Source organism: Aythya marila (genome assembly GCF_965140915.1).
Source record: "Aythya marila genome assembly, chromosome: 30".
NCBI classification, from domain to species: domain Eukaryota; kingdom Metazoa; phylum Chordata; class Aves; order Anseriformes; family Anatidae; genus Aythya; species Aythya marila.
This window is the reverse complement of record NC_139071.1, coordinates 1,525,382-1,543,095: the sequence shown is the minus strand read 5'-3', so window position 1 is coordinate 1,543,095 and position 17,714 is coordinate 1,525,382. Positions and strand designations below refer to the sequence as shown.

Genomic DNA, 17,714 nt, shown 5'->3' with positions numbered 1-17,714 from the left:
CGATCCGGAGGCAGAGCGCGCCCTTTCCCGGATCTCACAGCTGTCCCCATGCCATAGAAAACACTTAAAACCAAGCAAAAAAATAATAATAATAAAAAATAAAAAATAATAAATCATGATAAGAGAAGCAGCCGGGCTGCATGGGAAGCTCGGGGAAGGAGTTTTGCAGCTCCTCAGCCAGCGGCTGCCCCGATGGCTCAGCAATGCAGTGTCCCGAGAAGGAGGTGGGCTGGAGGCACGGCTCTGCCACACCACTCGGGAGGGGATTACAGGAGATTAATTAATGCACCAGCAGACGTTGGGTCATCCTGCAAAGAAGCAGCAGCTCCCCAGGCTTACCCCATCAGCAAATTCACCTGCGCATAAAGGGAGCTGGGAGGGGGCTCTGGGGGCTTTCGCTGGGGCTGGTTGGGGTTGCTGAGGCAGCAGCACCCTCCTGAGCTGTGGTGGGTAAAAATACAGCCCTGGGCTCGCAGCAGCTCCTCGGCTAAGGATCCTAAATCCTACCCAAGCAGCCCTGATCCTGCTCAAGGTGGATGGAGCCATTTTAAGCAACGGTTTAAATTAAGATGTCCTGACTTGCTGAGCTCGTGGCAACGCGCGAGTTGTCACAGCTTAGGTGCGCAAAGGCTCTCCCCGATCCAAGGCAGAAGCCTCTTCCCCACCAAAAGGGCAGGGGCAATTCCCTGCTGGCTCTGGAGCCTCACAGGGATTTTCTTCCTTGGGGGGAGCCGGGATGGTCCCCAGCCAAGGGGGGACTCGTGGCGAAGGTCTGCGCAGCCCCAGGTAAGGTCGGGGCGCGGAGGGAAGAGCATCCCTCACCCCCACGGTCTGCTGTGGGGTTTTGAGGAGGGATGGGAGAATTTAATGGGATTGCTGAGGCTTTTTACCCCTCTCCCAGCTCCAATCGATTAATGGTTGCCTTCTGCTTCCAAGCGCAGAGCCTTCGTTGCTGCAGCCTGCCAATTGCCCCAGACCCAGGAGCTGCGATGGGCGCCCTGGGCTGCTCCAGCCTGGCTCCTGGAGCGATTTGGCTGCGGGGAGCAGAGCTGTGTCTGCTCGCTGCCCCTCTCCTGCTGCCAGCAGGGCCTTTTGCAGCTGCTTTCACATCACCCAGTGAAGCAGAGGCTGTAGTGGGACCGAGTTTTTTCTCCTTTCTCCCCCTTCTCAGTCCCATCCTTTTCCCCAGTTGCTTTGCTTGTGCCTCCTCGCTTGCCCTGCCCAGCGGTGTCAGGACCCGCTCCCTGCCCAGCAGCTGAGCTCCCAGTGCAAGCACGGGGCTGGGGGGGAGAGGATGGGAACCGCAGCATCGCAGCCACCCCACGGCCCCTTCCCACGCCCCGCTCTGTGTCTGCGCAGCGGGGAGTGAGCGCACGGCGAGCGCTCGCGGTCCCACCGAGCCAGCAGACGCGGCCGGCCCCTAGCAGGGCTCGGTGCCGAGCAGGACTCGCTGCCCGGGCCGGATGACAGATGAGTGTGGAAGAGGAGAACGTGCTGCAGCCTCCGACCCCGAGCTGTCCTACGAGGAGGAGGAGGAGGAGGAGGATGAGTCGAGCGCGGAGTCTGAGCTCTCGGACACCTGCAGCATCCTCTCCGACGACTCCGTCTACCCATGCGCCGAGCTCCCTGTTGAGACCGGCGGTGGTGAGGACCTGAGCCTCTACCAGTGCTGCCTCAGGAACGATGCCAAGCTGGTGCGGGAGAGGTTGGAGCGTGGGGTGAGCAGGAGGGAGGCCACGGAGCTGGATATCAACGGCAGGGTGAGTGGCTGGGGGAGGAGCGGAGAGGGTGTCCTGGGAACGGGCAAACTCTGGAGGCTGGTGGCTGCTGAAGGAGGGTGAGCAGGGGGCAGAGCTCAGGATGAGCCCCCAGAGCCGTGGGATGGGTGATCAGGGTCTCCTGGGGTTGTGTGGATCTTCAGGACTGAACCACAGCCTCCTTCCCATCCCAGACCCTTTGGGTTTGGGGTGGGGAGGGCGGTGGTGGTCCCACTCTGAATGCTGTCCCCTCCAGAACGGGCTGATGGTCGCCTGCTGCAAGGGCTTCGTGGACATCGTGCCCCTGCTGCGGCAGTGCCCGCACATCGACGTCAACCAGCAGGACAAGGAGGGGAACACGGCGCTCATGATGGCAGCACAAGCAGGTAGGCACCCCTCATACCTGCTGCAGGGCCAGAGCCCCCATCCCTCCCCTCTGCAACCCCAAAGATGAGCAGCCAGGAGAGACAAGGGGCCAAAGCGAAGTGACCTGCCCTGTACGACCTGATGGCTTATGTCAGTGCAGTCCTAAAAATGATTAAATTGTGAAAAAGCGGAGATTTTACAGAAATGTTCCCTTGCAACCAGTCCTGCCTGAGCAGCAGAACTCAGCCAGACCCTGCGCTTGGTCAGCCCAGCAGCTCACCAAAAAAAAAAAAAAGCCGAGTGAGCCACACAGATTTACACCAGCAAAAGGCCTGAGCAGTAAATTCCAATTTGGGGACCAAAACTTCTGTTCCAATCCCATTTTTCTCGTAGTGGATCAGTTCTGCTCCCCCAGAGCAATCCCGAGCTGATGAGCCGCAGAGTGCACTGCGGTGGGATCGTGCACTATTCCTGCTTCTAATCATTGCTAGAATTGGCGATTTTTTTTTAATTTTTTTGGATTCTTTCCTGAATTACCTGCTTGAAGCAGCTGGCGAGCCAGCACCGTGCTCTGCACTTTGCCACCCAGCCTCTTACAAAGCAAACCAGAAGGGTTTAGGTCCAGCTCCCCCCAACCTCGCCCCGCGTTTGCGTTCGAGACGCCCCCACCAAGCCCCTTCCTACAAGCGGGCGCTAACAATTAACCCTCGTTAACCACCCAAACGCTAACGGGGCTTCTCCTCTGCGAAGGACACATCACGATAGTCAACTACCTCCTGAATTACTACCCGGCGCTGGACCTGGACAGGCGCGACGGCCGGGGGCTGACGGCGCTGATGAAGGCGGCGGTGCAGGGGCAGCAGGACTGCGTGGCCGCCCTGCTGCTGGCGGGTGAGCGGCCCCGGCCCGTGGTGGAGCCCGAGCTCTGATGCTTTTGGGCATCCTCTCTGGTTCCTGAAGCTCTCTGGTTGGAAAGTTAAGGGCCTGCACTGATGCTTTTGGTTGGAGGGGGGGGACACCAGGGGGTCACTGCTACCCGGGGGTGTTGTGGCACCAATATCCCAACTTGGATAGCCCGAAGCTGCCTGGCCGTGCCATGGCTTTGTAGAGCCCTTCCATGCAGGGTAGGGGCTCTGAGCCCTTCCCTGAGGCTCCTCTGACCCTAACCAGGCTGTCCATCTGTCCAGCACGCTGTCCGGCAGTCCGTCCAGTGCCAGCCTGGACCGTGGTGACACCTGCTGGTCACTGCCCCCAAATGCTGAGCTGTGAACGCAGCCCAAATCCCTTTTTTTTTTTTGGATGGACGGGTTCTTATTTTGAATTTTGTGCTGCCTCGTGTGTGCACCCTGAGCTCTGGGGCGATTTTGGGGGATGGAGCGGGGACACTTGCGGTGACATCCTTTGCATCCCGGTGTCACCAGGAGCCGACCTGCAGGCAGTGGATCCCATCAAAGGGAAGACAGCCAGGGAGTGGGCAGTCTTCACCGGCCGCTTCGAGACGACCGTTCGCATCCGCAGCCTCCTGCGGCGCCCGCGGGCCGAGCAATTCGGCACCCGCTACCTCCCCGAGTGGCCAGCGCTGGCCGGGCTGGTGGCCAAAGCCCTGAGCCCCAAATCCCGGAGCCAGAAGCTGTCGGAGAAGATCCGCTCCCTCTTCACCTTCCGCTTCCCTCGCGACCCCGAGGAGGACGGCGTGATGGACCACATGGTGAGGATGACCACCGCCCTGGCCAGCCCCTTCGTGGCCACCGCTTGCCAAACCGTCTGCCCCGACAGCCCCCCCGAGGTGGGCAAACGCCGGCTGTCGGTGCCGGAGATCCTCCAGCAGCACGTGCCAGATCCAGGCACCTCCAGCCCCGTGGCCGGGGCAGCCTCGTGCAACGGCCAAGCGGTGTCGGAGATCCGGCTCCTGCCTCCACGCTGTCCCCAAAACCGCCTCCTGGGCTTCCTGCCCCGGCGGCTGCTGCTGCTGCTGCGCGGGAACAGCATCTTCCCCGGGGAGCACGTCCCAAAAATCAAGCTGACCAAGGCCTCCTCGCCATCGGCCAGCAGGAGGGAGTGGAGGCATCGTGCCAAGGACAAGGAGCTGCTGCAGCCGCCCAAGTGGAGGTACAAGGAGCTGCAGGAGGAGAAGAGAGCTGCCAAGGAAGCGGGGAACGAGAAGAAAAAGAAGAAAGGGGGAAAGGGACCCTAAGGTGGGGGGTCTCGGGGCGAGGGCCCCAACCGCTTTGGGACCTGCTGGGTGGTTTTGGCAGGGGATGAGCCCACGTTGCTGCTCCCTGCCCAGCCCTTCGTCATCCCACGCCTTGGCTCTGCCCGGCCCCATGGTGCTGGGGGGGATCCTGCCCTCTGCCAGGAGCCGGGGCAGGGTGGGGGCAGAAGGGGCTCCCTCCTGTCCTTTTTTTTTTTTTTTTTTTTTTTTGCCTCTTGGATCTTACGGAGATCTGGATCTCGCGGAGTGTGGCGGAACGTGACTGTGCAAATTAAAGTGGAAGCAGTTGCCATGTTAACGGGATTGATTTAATGAATAAACCCCAGGGCTGCTCGTCGGGCTGGCAGCGAAGCCTCACCCGTGCTGCGAGCATCCCCCAGCCAGGGCAGCCCGACTACCCTCATGGCATCGATTTCCCTGCTCCTGCTTTGTCCCAAGACCCCTCACCTTGCACCCACGGGGACCTCTGGTGCCCCCCAGCACCTGCTCCCCTCGGTGGCCCCTCTGTGCAGTTATTTTTTTGCTGGTGTGTTCCCCGGCCGTGCCGCACCACGTGCCAGGATGGCAGCAAGATCGAGTTTGCCATCACGCTGCAGCCATCCAGATGTGGTTAAAGCAGGATGTTTTCCCCATGCTGCTCTTGATTCGTGCACCAGAATGGTTTGAGTGAGGATTTGAGCTGCAAACAAAAGCAAGGGGCCGTGGGGTCCTCACCCTGTGCAGGCTCTGGGGCGGCAGGGACAGTCCTGGCTCTGCTCCCTGTGCACATCGCGGGTCCCCAGCAGCCGTGTCTGAGTCACGGGGATGCTGCTGGTGGTGTAAATATTTCAAGTTCCTCCTAAAAACGCCTCGAAGTGACCCTGTGGGGATGCGGGGAGGTGAAATCCGGATCCTGAGCAGCCCTCGCTGCCTCCTGCAGCTTGCAGGCAGGGAGGGTTTGGTCGCAGGGAGAGCACCTTGCAGCAAGAGGCACTCGAATCACTTAAATCCCCCGGTAATAAATAAAATAAATAATCTTTCCCTGTGGGCAGGCAGAACCTGCAACTCAGAGCACAAAGCCACCCGCTCCCCCCAGTCCTCCCCATTTTGGGGCTGTGCCTTGCAGGGGCTCCAGGCGCCGCTGCCTCCCTCCTGTTCCCCCCCAGCCTTGGCTCGCGCCGGGCTCCCCACGCCGCCTTCCTCCGGTGCCAGCTTCTGCCACGGCTCGCAGATGAGCCGGGGGCGGAGGTGCACGGAGAGACCTTGGCTCGTGCCACGCTCCTGCCGCACAGGGGACGGGGACAGCCAGGGACAGCGGAGGATGGAGGCTCGTGGCCCCTCGGTGACACCTGCAGGGGTGGCTGGCTGCGGTCCCATGGGGGCACAGGGTGCTCTGCGGGGCGAAACTGCAGCACGTGGCCATAAGAAGCCCAAATTATTTAATAAAAGCTGATTTATTTTTTTTTTGGCTCGGAGGTGGGAGCGGTGGGGAGCTTGCGCCATCAGCCCCGGCGCGGCCGGCACCGCCAGCACCCATCCCGCTGTGATTCAGCACGGGGCTGGCACCCCCAGAGCCCGGCACGAAGCACAGCGGGTGGGAGGCAGCTGCCTCCTGCCGCACCACGAGCTGGGGGTGGCCTCGAGCTGTGCGAAGGCGAGGAAATATTCGGGTCAGGACAAGGGTTTGGTGCTCCTGGGTTCGGCATGGCCGCGGTTTGTCTGCCCGTAGAGGCAGGCAGCACCGGGCACGAGTCTTCTCCTCCCCTCTCCTTGCTGCTCAGCCTCCATCTCCCAGTTTTTTTCTCATCCTGGTGCTGGAAATCGCTCAGAACCATCCTTGCCCTGCTGAAATTCTGGTGGCAGACCGGGTTGAAAACCTCCTTGGTCTGCCTGTTGTTACAGCCGGTCATGGTCTTGGGGTGAATATTCACGAATTAAAAAAAAAAAATCCAGGCTCCCAGCGTGGAAGAGAGCAGCGCCTGAAGCAGAGCCCTTGCTGGACACCGCGCATCCAGCGCCCGGCTGCTGAGGGCAAAATTCGGGGCCGCTGTCCCCCCCCCTTGTTGAAACCCCCCCCCAAAAAAAAAAACGGGGAAGGGCTGGCGGCTGCAATCTGCGCCGGGGCAGAGATGGTCACGGCGATAGCGCGGCTGCGGCACAGACTTCCTCCGGCAGACGGGCGCTGCTATCTGATGGAAACTGCCCGTTTCCCATGCGTGGATGCCGGCTCGGCGAAAATTCCTCCCGCCTCCGCCACGGGCAAGGTCACGCACGAAGGCTCCGCGCGTTTGATCCTGGTTTTGTGCTCTTGTTTGTCTCACTTCCTCCGCCGAGGGCGATCGGGGAGATAGCGGAGGAACCTCGGGCAGGACCTCAAAGCTCCACGGCCGAGCTCTGCCGCCAGTGCCCAGGCGGAGAGGCCGCGGCGGCTCCGGGGAGGGTCACGCTGCAATTTTGGGCTCGTGATGCAATTGGGGTTTGTGATGAAACGGGGAACGGCGAGGGAAATCAGGCCACGTAGCTCGGTTAGGAAAGAGGATGCGACGCCGGCCCCCGGGGCTGCCGGCTGCCTCCACGGGAGCTGCTCGAGGTGTCTGGAAGGAGCAGCCGGGAGAAAGCTGGGGCTGGGGGGTGCTGGGGAGGAGCTGAGGGATGGGGGACGGATACGGGACCCCAGCCAGGGTGGCTGAAACTGCAACCCCGGGGCAGCAAAAGGGGAAGCGGCGTTTCCGCTGCCCGCGGTGGGGTTGGCTCCGTGCGCCCCACGCCGTGGGAACGGCACCACCGCGGGTGTCCCAGCGCAGCTGGGGGGTCTCGAGGGGTGGTGGCACATATGGGAGACGTGCCCGTGGGTCCCTTTGTCTTAGCCCTGCAGAGAAGATCGAGCACCCCTCGGTGCAGTGCTCCTTGAGCTCCGAAAATCCTACTGGGGACAGCACTGGACAGCTGGGAAGCCCCTTTGCTACCCCATAAAGTTCCCATCCCCACAGGGGACAAGCACCGGTGAGGTGGGAGAGGTGCCCAGTGCTCTAACGCCAACCCACAGCATCCTCCCTACCCCTGGTACCCCCAAATAAACCCCCCAAACGGAGCGGCTGTGACTCCGCCGGGTGCAGGAAGCTTTGGGTGCTCTGGACCTGGCAGGGTGCAGCCCCGGGGCCTCTCCCGGGCTCAAAATTCAGGAAAATTTGGGGAAGCAGCTGGTGAGGGACAGGGGCGGGAGGAGCGGGACGAGGGAGAGCAACCAGGATGGAGCTGGGGCCCGGTGTGCGGGAGGAAGGGAGGCTGGATGGGGATGTGTGCTCAGCAATAGGAAATGCTTTATTAGCTGGGAGTGGTGGAGAAAAGCCAGGCAGGAAGAGGCAGTAATAAGAAACATTTTTTTGACTTCTCCCACATCCAGACCACAGAGCGCTCGCCAGGCGGCCGCGTCGGGGCAGCGGGGCCGGGCCGGGAGCTGAACCTCTTCGGGGTCCCCATGAGGTTCCTTGGGGTGCAGGGCACGGCTGGGAGCGTCCCTGACTGAGCCTGGTGTGGGACACGGGGGGGGCCACGGCCAGGAATCCTCCCCAGGAGCAGCAGCAGAGCCGGGCAGCACCCACGGGACCGGCGCGGATGCTGTAGGTGAGTCCCAAAGCGCCCTCGGGGGAGGCTGCACGGAGCTGGGCCATGCAGGACCCCCACCTCTGTGGGGTCGGGACCCCCCAGCCTGGCCCTGCCTTCTGCTCCCGGGGGTCCCCGTCTTCTTTCCTCAAAGCCTCCATCACTTTTTAACGCCCAGAGCAGCTGCTGGCAAGCACAGGGCAGGGGCTGATCTCTGCTGAACGTCTCCAGGCTCGGAGATCGGCCGGTTTCCCTCTGGATTTTCACCAACGTGGCCAAAATCAGGAGCTGGCCCCATTTCCATGACGTTCGGTGGGACACCAGGGTTTACGTCAGGGTAGCAGATGCCGGAATCTGGATTTTGGGGACATAAACCTGGATTTACAGCAGCGTGGCTGAGAGCAGGATCTGTCCCCGGGTCCTCGGCAAAGAGCTAAAATATTATACAGCTGCTAGCAAGCCCCTGAGCTGACGAGAGGGCTGGGAAATGGAGGACAGGGGCGCATCTCTACAAGGCACGAGTTGCAGTGAGGGAAAGTTGAAACCGCAGTGGCTGGCGGCACGGTGCAGAGCCCCACGCTGCCTGCAAGCACAGCGTCTGCTGGGCAAAACCCAACACGAGGGCCAGGGCAGGAAACCTCCCCTGCACTGCTGTGTGTGCGAGGAGATGCGTGCAAGGCTGGCATCGTGTTCCTGTTTCTCTCATTAATGCGTCTGAGCTGGTTTTGCTGCTCCCTGCGTGCGTCCTATGGTGCAGCAATCCCGGTGGTGCAAGGGGCCGGGGTGCGCAGCCTGTCCCCGCGGGTCCCCGCTGCGCCTGAATTTCGCCTCCATCCTTCTTGTGCCGTTTGGGAAATGTTCCTCCTGGAGGAGATGGGGTTTGCTCTCCTGGAGGAGACGGCGTTTGCTCAGCTGGAAGTGTGCAAGTGTGGCCACGGGGCGCTGCAGCCCCATTTCTGCCCAGGTACCCAACGGGTCCGGGCTTTCCCACTGTCTCCTGTCCCCGGTGCTGCTTCCCGAGCAGCCCCTTGGCCCCTGCCTCCATTTCAGGGCAGGGAAATTCCTCTTCTCCGCACTGGGTCTTGCTCAAGACCTTCCCAACAACAGGGACTTCCATCACTTCAGCCCCTCTGGTGCATAAGGCAGCGAGTGCTACAGCCTCTGCCTGGCCAGGGATGCTCCTGCCCAGCCCTAAAACCCCCCAGGGTGGATTTATCCAATTTTTTTTCCTCCGCCTGTGGCTGAATCTGCTGCAAATCCCCCAGGATGACGGGACGTAAAGCTGTGGGGTGGCTCGCTGCCAGCATTTCGGGGCTGGAGGTGCTCCTGTGGACCCCCAGGGGGTGCAAACGCTGCAGCTTGAAATGGGAAGGGACTGGGGGGGCGTCGGGGCTGGTTTTGACCCATTGCAGATGTGTCCTGGGATATTTCTGACCCTGGTTTTCTATAGCTCGGTGCTAGGGACGGTTCTGGGTTAGGGTTTGCTTTGCTTGCAATTTTGTCTCGTGGGCAGTGAGGTTTTCGGTGAGGTCCGGACCATTTTGGGTTGAACGGCGAAAACCCCGCAGGGCTCTGACAAGGCAGGGTTTTGCTTGGTGGCTTCCTGGAAGCGCCTCCGAGGAGGGGATTCACTGCCTGGGAGCCTCCGTTTCCATATTAAAAAGATTCATTCCCTAGCACACCAAATTGCGAGGTGACCGGCATGCCTAGGAGCATCCCAGGGGCTCACAACCCGAGAGCTGAACGGCCCCAGCTGAATTTATTTCCCAAATCTCATCCTTGTAGGGCTGACCCCGTGCTAGCCGAGGGACCGGCCGGTGAGGAGCGCTGCGAGCGGCCAGGCACCGCTCCTGCCGGGGCGGATCCTGCTCTCACGACAGCCCTGAGCTCGGGTCACCGTTTCCTCTCCACGAGCTACAACAAAGTGAGCTATTTTGGGGAGGAAAAACCCATTTTTATGCTGCGCAGTGGCCGGAGCCGTCGCAGCTCTGCCCGGGACGGCCACGTCCGTGTGCCTTTCCGCGCACCGTGCTTGCGTGACTGCCTTTCCCCATCAAGGCCAGAATCTAAACAATCTTGATTCCTGTCCTGGCTGCCATGGGCAGGGCTCCTTGAATTGCAGGAAACGGCCACTTTCGGCGTGTTTATATTGGGAATCGCGGGGCGACGGAGAAGGGAGCGAGGTGGGGTTGGGGAGCCAGGTCCCGGCCTCGTGGGAAGGGAGCGCGCGGCGGTGCCGCGAGGGGCTTGGCCAAAATTCCTCCTTTTACGAGGAGCTATTGAAAAATAAAAAATCATAATAATTAAAAAAAAAAAAAATCACGGCCAAACCTTCCCCAAAGGCGCAGCTGGGGAATTCTTGGCCGCCCGCAGTGACTCCGCTTGTGTCATTGATAAGCTCTGTACAAAAGCCCCCTCCCGGCGCTGAGCCCCGGATTGCAGCCAGCTGCCGGGGCGGCTCCGGCTGCGGCGGGGACCTGGGGGTGCGCAGCGGGGCGTGGGGGCTCCCAGCCCCATCCCGCAGACCTCCAGCCCCGCTGATGTCCGTGGGACACGCCGAGGTACCACCCGTGGGGACGGGGGAGGCTGTGGGGGCCTTGTGGCCGTGGCGATGCCCCCTTCCTACCCCAAACCTCGAGCGCCGTGGGGCTGTACGGGGCATCCCGGCATCCCGCCGGCTCCACGTGCGTCTGCAGCCGTCCCGGGGAACTGCTCGCAGGAAGGGCTGCAACCGGGACGTCCGGAGCCGAATTCCACTTGCAAGCAGCACATCCTACCTCGCCTCGCTGCCCTCCCTCCCTGTCGGACACCGCGTCCCGCTGCTTCCTTCCCAAAGCCACCGCGCGGCTGCGCCCGCGTTTTGCCCGGCCGCCAGCCCCGGGATGTTGGGGGTGCCCCAGGGCTGTGGCTGCCACCATCACCCCCTTTTTTTTTTGGTTTTTTTTTCCTGCAGGAAAATGTCCCAAGAAGCCTGTGGCGGGGCTATGCTGGCACTGCTGACCTTCTCCCTCGGCCTTGCTGCCGGTGAGTAGCAAAACGGAGCAGAAAATGAAGCTGGGGCCGTGCCCGACGCCTTCCGCCCCACGCGGGGTGGTTAAAATAAACTCGGGGCTGTTTGGAAACTTAATCGCTTGCTCTGCTCAAAATAAACGGCTGCAGGACGTGGCTCCGGGGAGGTGCTGCTGGTGGTGGGGAGCAGCAAGGAGCTGCTCGTGGTCCCCAGAGAGCACCAGGGGGATCCGGGGTGGATCCAGGCTGGGATCGTCCTGGCTCTGGGCAGGGGGGACGTGGAGCCCCCGAGGAGCACCAGGGATGGTCCCCAGCCCACGCCACCAAGCACAGGGCACCAGCATGGGGCCGTGGGGGGCTGCGGCCGGCCGGCCGTCTGTCTGTCCCCTTGCCACCGTCCGTCTGGCTGCCCTCGTGCTGAACTTGCTGATTCCAGGAGGGATATTTTCTGCGCCAAAGGGCAGAGCTAAATCGGGAGGCGGGAGCGCAGCCGCCCCCTGGCCCCGCGGCGAGGGGCTGCACATTCGGTGCCTGGATCCCAAAACACAACGCCCCCAGAGCCCAGCTCTGGCTCCAAAGCTCCCTGGGGCTCCATGGGCAGGATGCGACCCCCGGGCTGTGCGCTGCGAGCTCGGGCAGCCCAATTTGTTGTTCCAGCTCATGGCACGGATGCGTTTTCCCCGCGCATCCCCTCTGCTGCCTCCTGGTGGTCCCAGCCTGCTTGTAGGGTCTTGAGCATAGATCCCATTGACCCCAAAGCCAGCAGCATCCCCAAGACGGGTGGCGGCTGACCCCGAACGGGGCATCCCGGCCCCGTGGCGCAACGCGTGCTGTCCTCGTGCCCGCAGACGAGCTGCTGTGCGCGTGCGACGTGCCGCACTGCAGCGTGCCCAACTGCACGGGCAAGGTGTGCTTCGTCAGCAAGCGGCGGGAGGACGGGAGGATCGTCCAGCACCGGGGCTGCTTCTCCACCAACCTGATGGAGAACTGCCGCCCGCACGTGATGGAGCAGTACGGCACCAGGTGCTGCGACTCCAACATGTGCAACGCCGAGCTGGAGATCTACCTGCCAGGTACGGGAACCCCCGGGCTGTCCCCCTTCCCTTTTCGAGGAGTCAGGGGGAGAGGGGCAGGGTTTTTCGGGGATGTGGAGATGTGTTTGGGTCTCTAAATAATCCCTTTCCTCTCCCGGCATTGCCAGGATCCCCCTTTCGAAAGCAGGATGGGGTGAGCGAGGTGCCCCCAGTGCCTCTCCTTGCGCTGTGCCCCCATCCATGGGGGTGACCCCACTGCAGATCCCCCCTCCCATGCCCAAACCCAAACCCAAACCCCAAAACCTCCCCAGGTCCAAGCCCAAGCCCTCCCTTCCTTCCCCCACCCATCCTTTCCCCTCCACCAGGAGAAGAAGCCCTGGAGAAGCCGCCGTCCCTGTCCAACCTCCTCCTGATGATCTTCGTCCCGCTGCTCGCCCTCCTCGTCCTCGCGGCGCTCACGGCGCTCTTCCTCTGGAAGCTGACCCAGCACCGCCGCGAGAGGCTCCTCTTCAAGCACAGCGACCTGGGGGACACGGACCTCATGCTCAAAGCCTCCCTGGTGGGAGACAGCACGCTGGAGGTGGGTGGGCACCAAGGGGGGAGACCCCCGGCTGTCCCCAAAGGAAGGGGGACGTGCGGCGCGGGGTGGCCACCGGGCTCACCGGCTGCCTTGGCTCCTCAGGACCTGCTGAACGACGACTGCACCACGGGCAGCGGCTCAGGGCTGCCTTTCCTCGTCCAGAGGACGGTGGCTCGGCAGATCACCCTGGTGGAGTGCGTGGGTGAGGACAGCAGGGGCCGGAGCCCTTTCCCGCAGTGGCACCGCGATGCCAAACCCACGGGGAGGCGTTGGACCCAAGCCCTGTAGCCAAAACCCCATAGAGACCCCAATCCTCGGGGTGGGTGGCACTTGACCAAGGTCAGCCCACCCCGATATGAAGGGCCCTGCATCGCCCCGTTGCCGTTCCCCACCGGGAGCTGGGTTTATCACAGAGGGACGGGGACGGGGTTGGGATCCCTCGGGGTCTGTGTTAAGGGGATGCCGTGGTTGGGGCAGGCAAAGGGCGCTACGGCGAGGTGTGGCGAGGCGTGTGGCACGGGGAGAACGTGGCCGTGAAGATCTTCTCCTCCCGGGACGAGCAGTCGTGGTTCCGCGAGACGGAGATCTACAACACCGTCCTCCTCCGGCACGACAACATCCTGGGTGAGGATGGGGGCCACACGGGGGGGAAGGGGGCACCGGGGACGGCGGCGCGGCGGCTCCGTGACCCCGCTCCTCTCCCCATCCAGGCTTCATCGCCTCCGACATGACGTCGAGGAACTCCAGCACCCAGCTGTGGCTCATCACCCACTACCACGAGAACGGCTCCCTCTACGACTACCTGCAGAGGACGGCCCTGGACGTGGAGACCTGCCTGGGGCTGGCGGCCTCCATCATCTGCGGCCTCGTCCACCTCCATGTGGAGATTTTCGGCACCCAGGGCAAGCCCGCCATCGCCCACCGCGACCTGAAGAGCAGGAACATCCTGGTGAAAAGCAACCGGCAGTGCTGCATCGCCGACCTGGGTGAGACCCCGCTCCCCCGGGGGGGGGGACACGGCGGTGACGGTGACGTCCTTCTGTCCACCGTCCGTCCGTCTATCCATCCATCCATCCGTCCGTCTGTCTGTCCGCCCAGGGCTGGCCGTCATGCACTCCCAAGGCAGCGACTACCTGGACATCGGCACCAACCCGCGGGTGGGCACCAAGCGCTACATGGCCCCCGAGGTGCTGAGCGAGCAGATCCGCACCGACTGCTTCGAGTCCTACAAGAAGACGGACATCTGGGCCTACGGGCTGGTGCTCTGGGAGATCACCCGGCGGACGGCGGTGAACGGTGAGCAGGCTCCAGCCCTCCCTCCTTCTCTCCTCCTCCTTCTTTTTTTTTTTTCCCTTTTTTCTTTTTTTTTTCCCCTTTTTCCTTTTTTTTCCTTTTTTCCTTTTTTTTCCTTCCCTTTTTCCTGTTTTTTTCTTTTTCCTTTTTTTTTCCCTTTTTCCTTTTTTTTCCTTTTTTTTCCCTTTTTCCTTTTTTTTTCCCTTTTTCCTTTTTTATTTTTCCCTTTTTCCTTTTTTTTTTTCCCTTTTTCCTTTTTTTTTCCCTTTTTCCTTTTTTATTTTTCCCTTTTTCCTTTTTTTTCCCCTTTTTCCTTTTTTTTTCCCTTTTTCCTTTTTTTTCCCTTTTTCCTTTTTTTTTCCTTTTTTCCCTTTTCCCTTTTTTTTTTCCTTTTTTTTTTCCCCTTTTCCTTTTTTTTTCTTCCCTTTTTCCTTTTTTTTTTTCTTTTTTTTTTTTTTTCCTTCGCCCAGAAGATTAGCTGTAAATTTATAAACACTGTAATCTGGTGTCAGCACCCGGCTCCCTGATTAAAGGGCCCATTAGACTCAATCAGCGTTCTGTTTGTTCAGTGCTGATTAGAAAACAAGCAGCATCCAGCGCTGCCTGGAAGCCGGCCACGGCCGGGACCTCCGGCCACGGGGTTTTTGCTCGGGGACGGGGACAGAGCTGGGGACCCCCGCAGAGGAGGCTCCTGCCCCGGCCAGCGCCGCTCAGCACCACCGGCAGAGCCCATTAGCGGCATTAATTAAATGGTGGGCGCTGGAGGGTGAAGCAGCAGGTCCCCCCCAGGCGCAGTCTGGTCGGGATAATCTCATTTACTGCCCTGGGGCTCCTTCAGATTAAACATTTACTCCGAATTACCGTGGCCATGTGCAGGGGACGACCTTCAGCCGCCAGCTTTAACCCTTGTGGGGAACCCGGGCACAGCCCCGGGGCACCGAGGAACCGGGATGGGGTTTGGGGTTGCCGGTACCCTTGGGGTACACGGGGCTGTGGGGTGCTTGGGGCAGCCTGGGGGGAGGGAAAACCCCATGGATGCACGGCCATATGGAGGCACTAAGCAAGGATTAGCAGGGCCAGCTGGCGGGCTCACCATGGCTGCGGGGTTTTATTGGGGCTGGACTTGGTGCTGGAGCCCCCATCAGGGTTGGAGATGGTGCTGGGCCCCCCCAAGACATCCCAGCCCCATGGTGGGGCCGGAGCAGTGCGCCCCAACCCAGGGCTGTGCCCGTGCCACCCTAGGGACAGGCACAGGGGGCAGCTTGGGCACCCCGCAGCCCCCGTTCCCATTCCCTGTGCCCCCCCAAGTGTCCTGGAAGCGGGGACATCACCCCCGTGCGGGACCAGGGACGCATCCTGCGCCCCGGCCACGCTCACGGCGAACCCCGCAGGCATCGTGGAGGAGTACCGGCCGCCCTTCTTCGACGTGGTGCCCAGCGACCCCAGCTTCGAGGACATGAAGAAGGTGGTGTGCGTCGACCAGCAGACCCCCGTGATCCCCAACCGCCTCTTCTCCGACTCGGTGAGGCTTCGGCGAGGGCTCGGGGTGCCTCACGGGGGCCGCAGTTTTGGGGTATCCCGGCTGCAAAGCGCCCACGGAGGGGCCATGAGCTCCGGGTGGCAGCGGGGGCGAGGACGGGTGGAAGCCGGGACCCCCACCCCAAAGCTTTCGCAGACCCTGGGGGAGGTTTGGGGAGCCTGGGGAGGTTTGGGGAGCCCTGGCATCACCCGAAACATCACTCCTTGTCTGCTCCCCCCCCAACAGGTTCTGTCTGCCCTGGCTAAGGTGATGAAGGAGTGCTGGTACCAGAGCCCCTCGGCGCGGCTCACGGCCCTGAGGATCAAAAAGACCCTGAAGAAGCTGCACCACTCCCTGGACAAACCCAAGCAGGAGTGCTGAGCACCAGGGCTGCAGCCCACCCCCCCCTCACCGTGGCCCCCTTGGCTTTTCCCACCCCAGTGGCTTCTAAATCCGCAAGGTGGAAAAAAAAAAAAAAAAAAAAAAAAGGCAAAAAAAAAAAAATAGCAAGCAAGAAATCTTCCAGCCTGTTTATAAAAATATCCCCCGGAGCTGAAAATTGATGCTTGGGGCAGCCTGCGCCCGGCCCCAGCCCACCCCGAAGCCCCCTACCCAGCCGGATCCATCCCCGTGCTGTACCCCAAAGGGGCAGCACCAGGAATTCCCCATCAGGACCTGGCACAGCTCTGGGTTTTGGGTTTTTTTGGGGGGGTTTTGCTGGAAAAGGCTGGTCCCAGGGCGCTTCAGGGCCGCTTGGAGCCGCGCGTCCTGGGGATCCCACAGAGCCACGGGAAGGTGCCGGGGGTTGAGACTGCTGGGGCCTGATGAGCTTCTGCTTTCCGAGCTGTTTGGGTGTTTTCTCAGCATTTTGGTGTTTTCCAGGCGTTTTCATACATTCTCCAGCCGGCTCCTGCTCACTCCCTGTTCGGGTCAGGGACTCCTCAAGGCCTCGCCCAGGGCGTTCAACGGAAGGAGACGCGCGCCTTTATTATTTAATTATCAAGATTTAATATATTTAATAAAGCATAAAGCTATTTTATCGCTTCCCAGCCTCCCCCACCAGGCACCGAGGAGAAGGGGGACCCCGCGGCCCAGAGCTTGTGCATGGCTTATTAATTTATGGCTTCGACACGGCTGTAGCCGGCGTGTATCGGACCCCGCAATAAACCTCGCTCCAGCCTCTCCGCAAACCCCCTCTCCCTCGGGGCCGCCGGCCCTGGTGCTTCTAGGAATTTGCACCAAAAAAAATAAATAATAAAAATAAAAAAATAGGATCCCGAGATGCCAAGAAAGCGCAGACAACAAAGGCCAGGTCTTGTTTGCGAGCGCTGACATTGTTCAGGCAGGATAGCCCGGGCGGCCTTATCGCAGCGGGTGCGCAGGAGGTTCCTGCTGATAGCCCGAAAAGGGGGGGGGGGGGGACACACGAAAACACCCCCGAAGATGAAAGGGGAACTTGCTGGGAAAAGCTCGGCTGACACGGGGATTTTTTTTTCCGGCTCAGCCCCGTGCGGGATGTCGGCCTGGCCTGGGACAGGACACGGGCCTGGCGCACGCTGACACCGCAGGCACGGCCTGCATTGGGTGTCCTGCTCCCAGTTAGCAGCTGGGAGGAACTGGTGGGCAATGGGCGGCTCTTGGAAGTGGGGGGCGGGCTGGGACAAGGGGTCCTGAGGGGGCATGGATCAGCCCCTGGGATGTGGGAGCTGCGCTGAGCTCCCTGGAGCCCCCTCATATCCCCCTCAATTCCCCTCCTCACCCCCCCATCTCCCCTTTCCACCCCCCCAGTCCTCCTCCTCAACCCCCCAGTACCCCCCAGTTCCCCCCAGTACCCCCAATCCCCCCCCCAGCCCCCCTCCTCACCCCTCCTCACCCCCAACACCTCCATTTTCCACCCCTCCAGCCCCCCTCCTCAACCTTCCAGTGCCCCCCAGTACCCCCCAGTCCCCTCCCCAGCTCCCCGGAGCCCCCCCATAACCCCCATAACACCCCCATAACCCCCCCATTACCCCCCCCAGCCCCCCTCCTCAACCTCCCAGTTCCCCCCAGTACCCCCCAGTTCCCCCCAGTACTCCCCAATCCCCCCCAGACCCCCTCCTCACCCCCCCCAGCACCCCTCACCCCCCCAGAACCCTGGAGTCCCCCCATAACCCCCCCAGTCCCCCTCCTCAGCCCCCCCATGTCCTCTCAGCCCCCCCAGCTCCCCTTTTCACCCCCCCCCCAGTCCCCCCCCTCAACCTCCCAGTGCCCCCCAGTGCCCCCCAGTACCTCCCAGTAGCCCCCAGTCCCCCCCCCCAGCTCCCTGGAGCCCCCCCCCGGTACCCCCATAACCCCCCCAGCCCCCTCCTCACCCCCCCACCTC

The 17,714-nt window shown here is 61.7% G+C and overlaps 2 protein-coding genes across 3 annotated transcripts; both read left to right on the top strand.

Moving 5' to 3' along the window:
* The first annotated feature begins 1,662 nt into the window (after positions 1-1,662).
* ANKRD33 (ankyrin repeat domain 33) lies at positions 1,663-4,438 on the top strand. Its single transcript, XM_082781269.1, has 4 exons — positions 1,663-1,760; positions 2,014-2,143; positions 2,874-3,014; positions 3,545-4,438. The coding sequence occupies exons 2-4, from the start codon at positions 2,023-2,025 to the stop codon at positions 4,315-4,317; spliced, it is 1,035 nt and encodes a 344-aa protein (XP_082637395.1). The 5' UTR covers positions 1,663-1,760; positions 2,014-2,022; the 3' UTR covers positions 4,318-4,438.
* A 3,280-nt stretch (positions 4,439-7,718) lies between these two features.
* Positions 7,719-16,387, top strand: ACVRL1 (activin A receptor like type 1). Of its 2 annotated transcripts, XM_082781437.1 has the most exons (10): positions 7,720-7,938; positions 10,871-10,941; positions 11,775-11,999; positions 12,326-12,540; positions 12,643-12,742; positions 13,018-13,164; positions 13,251-13,526; positions 13,639-13,836; positions 15,225-15,355; positions 15,599-16,387. In XM_082781437.1, the coding sequence occupies exons 2-10, from the start codon at positions 10,875-10,877 to the stop codon at positions 15,731-15,733; spliced, it is 1,494 nt and encodes a 497-aa protein (XP_082637563.1). In that variant the 5' UTR covers positions 7,720-7,938; positions 10,871-10,874; the 3' UTR covers positions 15,734-16,387. The 2 variants fall into 2 exon arrangements, with proteins under 2 accessions (XP_082637562.1, XP_082637563.1); XM_082781436.1 differs by having other exon boundaries at positions 7,719-7,938; positions 12,326-12,742.
* The last annotated feature ends 1,327 nt before the right edge of the window (positions 16,388-17,714 follow it).

Coding starts and splice junctions, on each gene's coding strand:
- ANKRD33 (XM_082781269.1), top strand. CDS start 2,023: ATGGTCGCCTGCTGCAAGGGCTTCGTGGACATCGTGCCCCTGCTGCGG. Junction 2,144..2,873: donor CATGATGGCAGCACAAGCAG/GTAGGCACCCCT, acceptor TCCTCTGCGAAG/GACACATCACGATAGTCAAC. Junction 3,015..3,544: donor GGCCGCCCTGCTGCTGGCGG/GTGAGCGGCCCC, acceptor CGGTGTCACCAG/GAGCCGACCTGCAGGCAGTG.
- ACVRL1 (XM_082781436.1), top strand. CDS start 10,875: ATGTCCCAAGAAGCCTGTGGCGGGGCTATGCTGGCACTGCTGACCTTC. Junction 10,942..11,774: donor CTCCCTCGGCCTTGCTGCCG/GTGAGTAGCAAA, acceptor TCGTGCCCGCAG/ACGAGCTGCTGTGCGCGTGC. Junction 12,743..13,017: donor CACCCTGGTGGAGTGCGTGG/GTGAGGACAGCA, acceptor TGGTTGGGGCAG/GCAAAGGGCGCTACGGCGAG.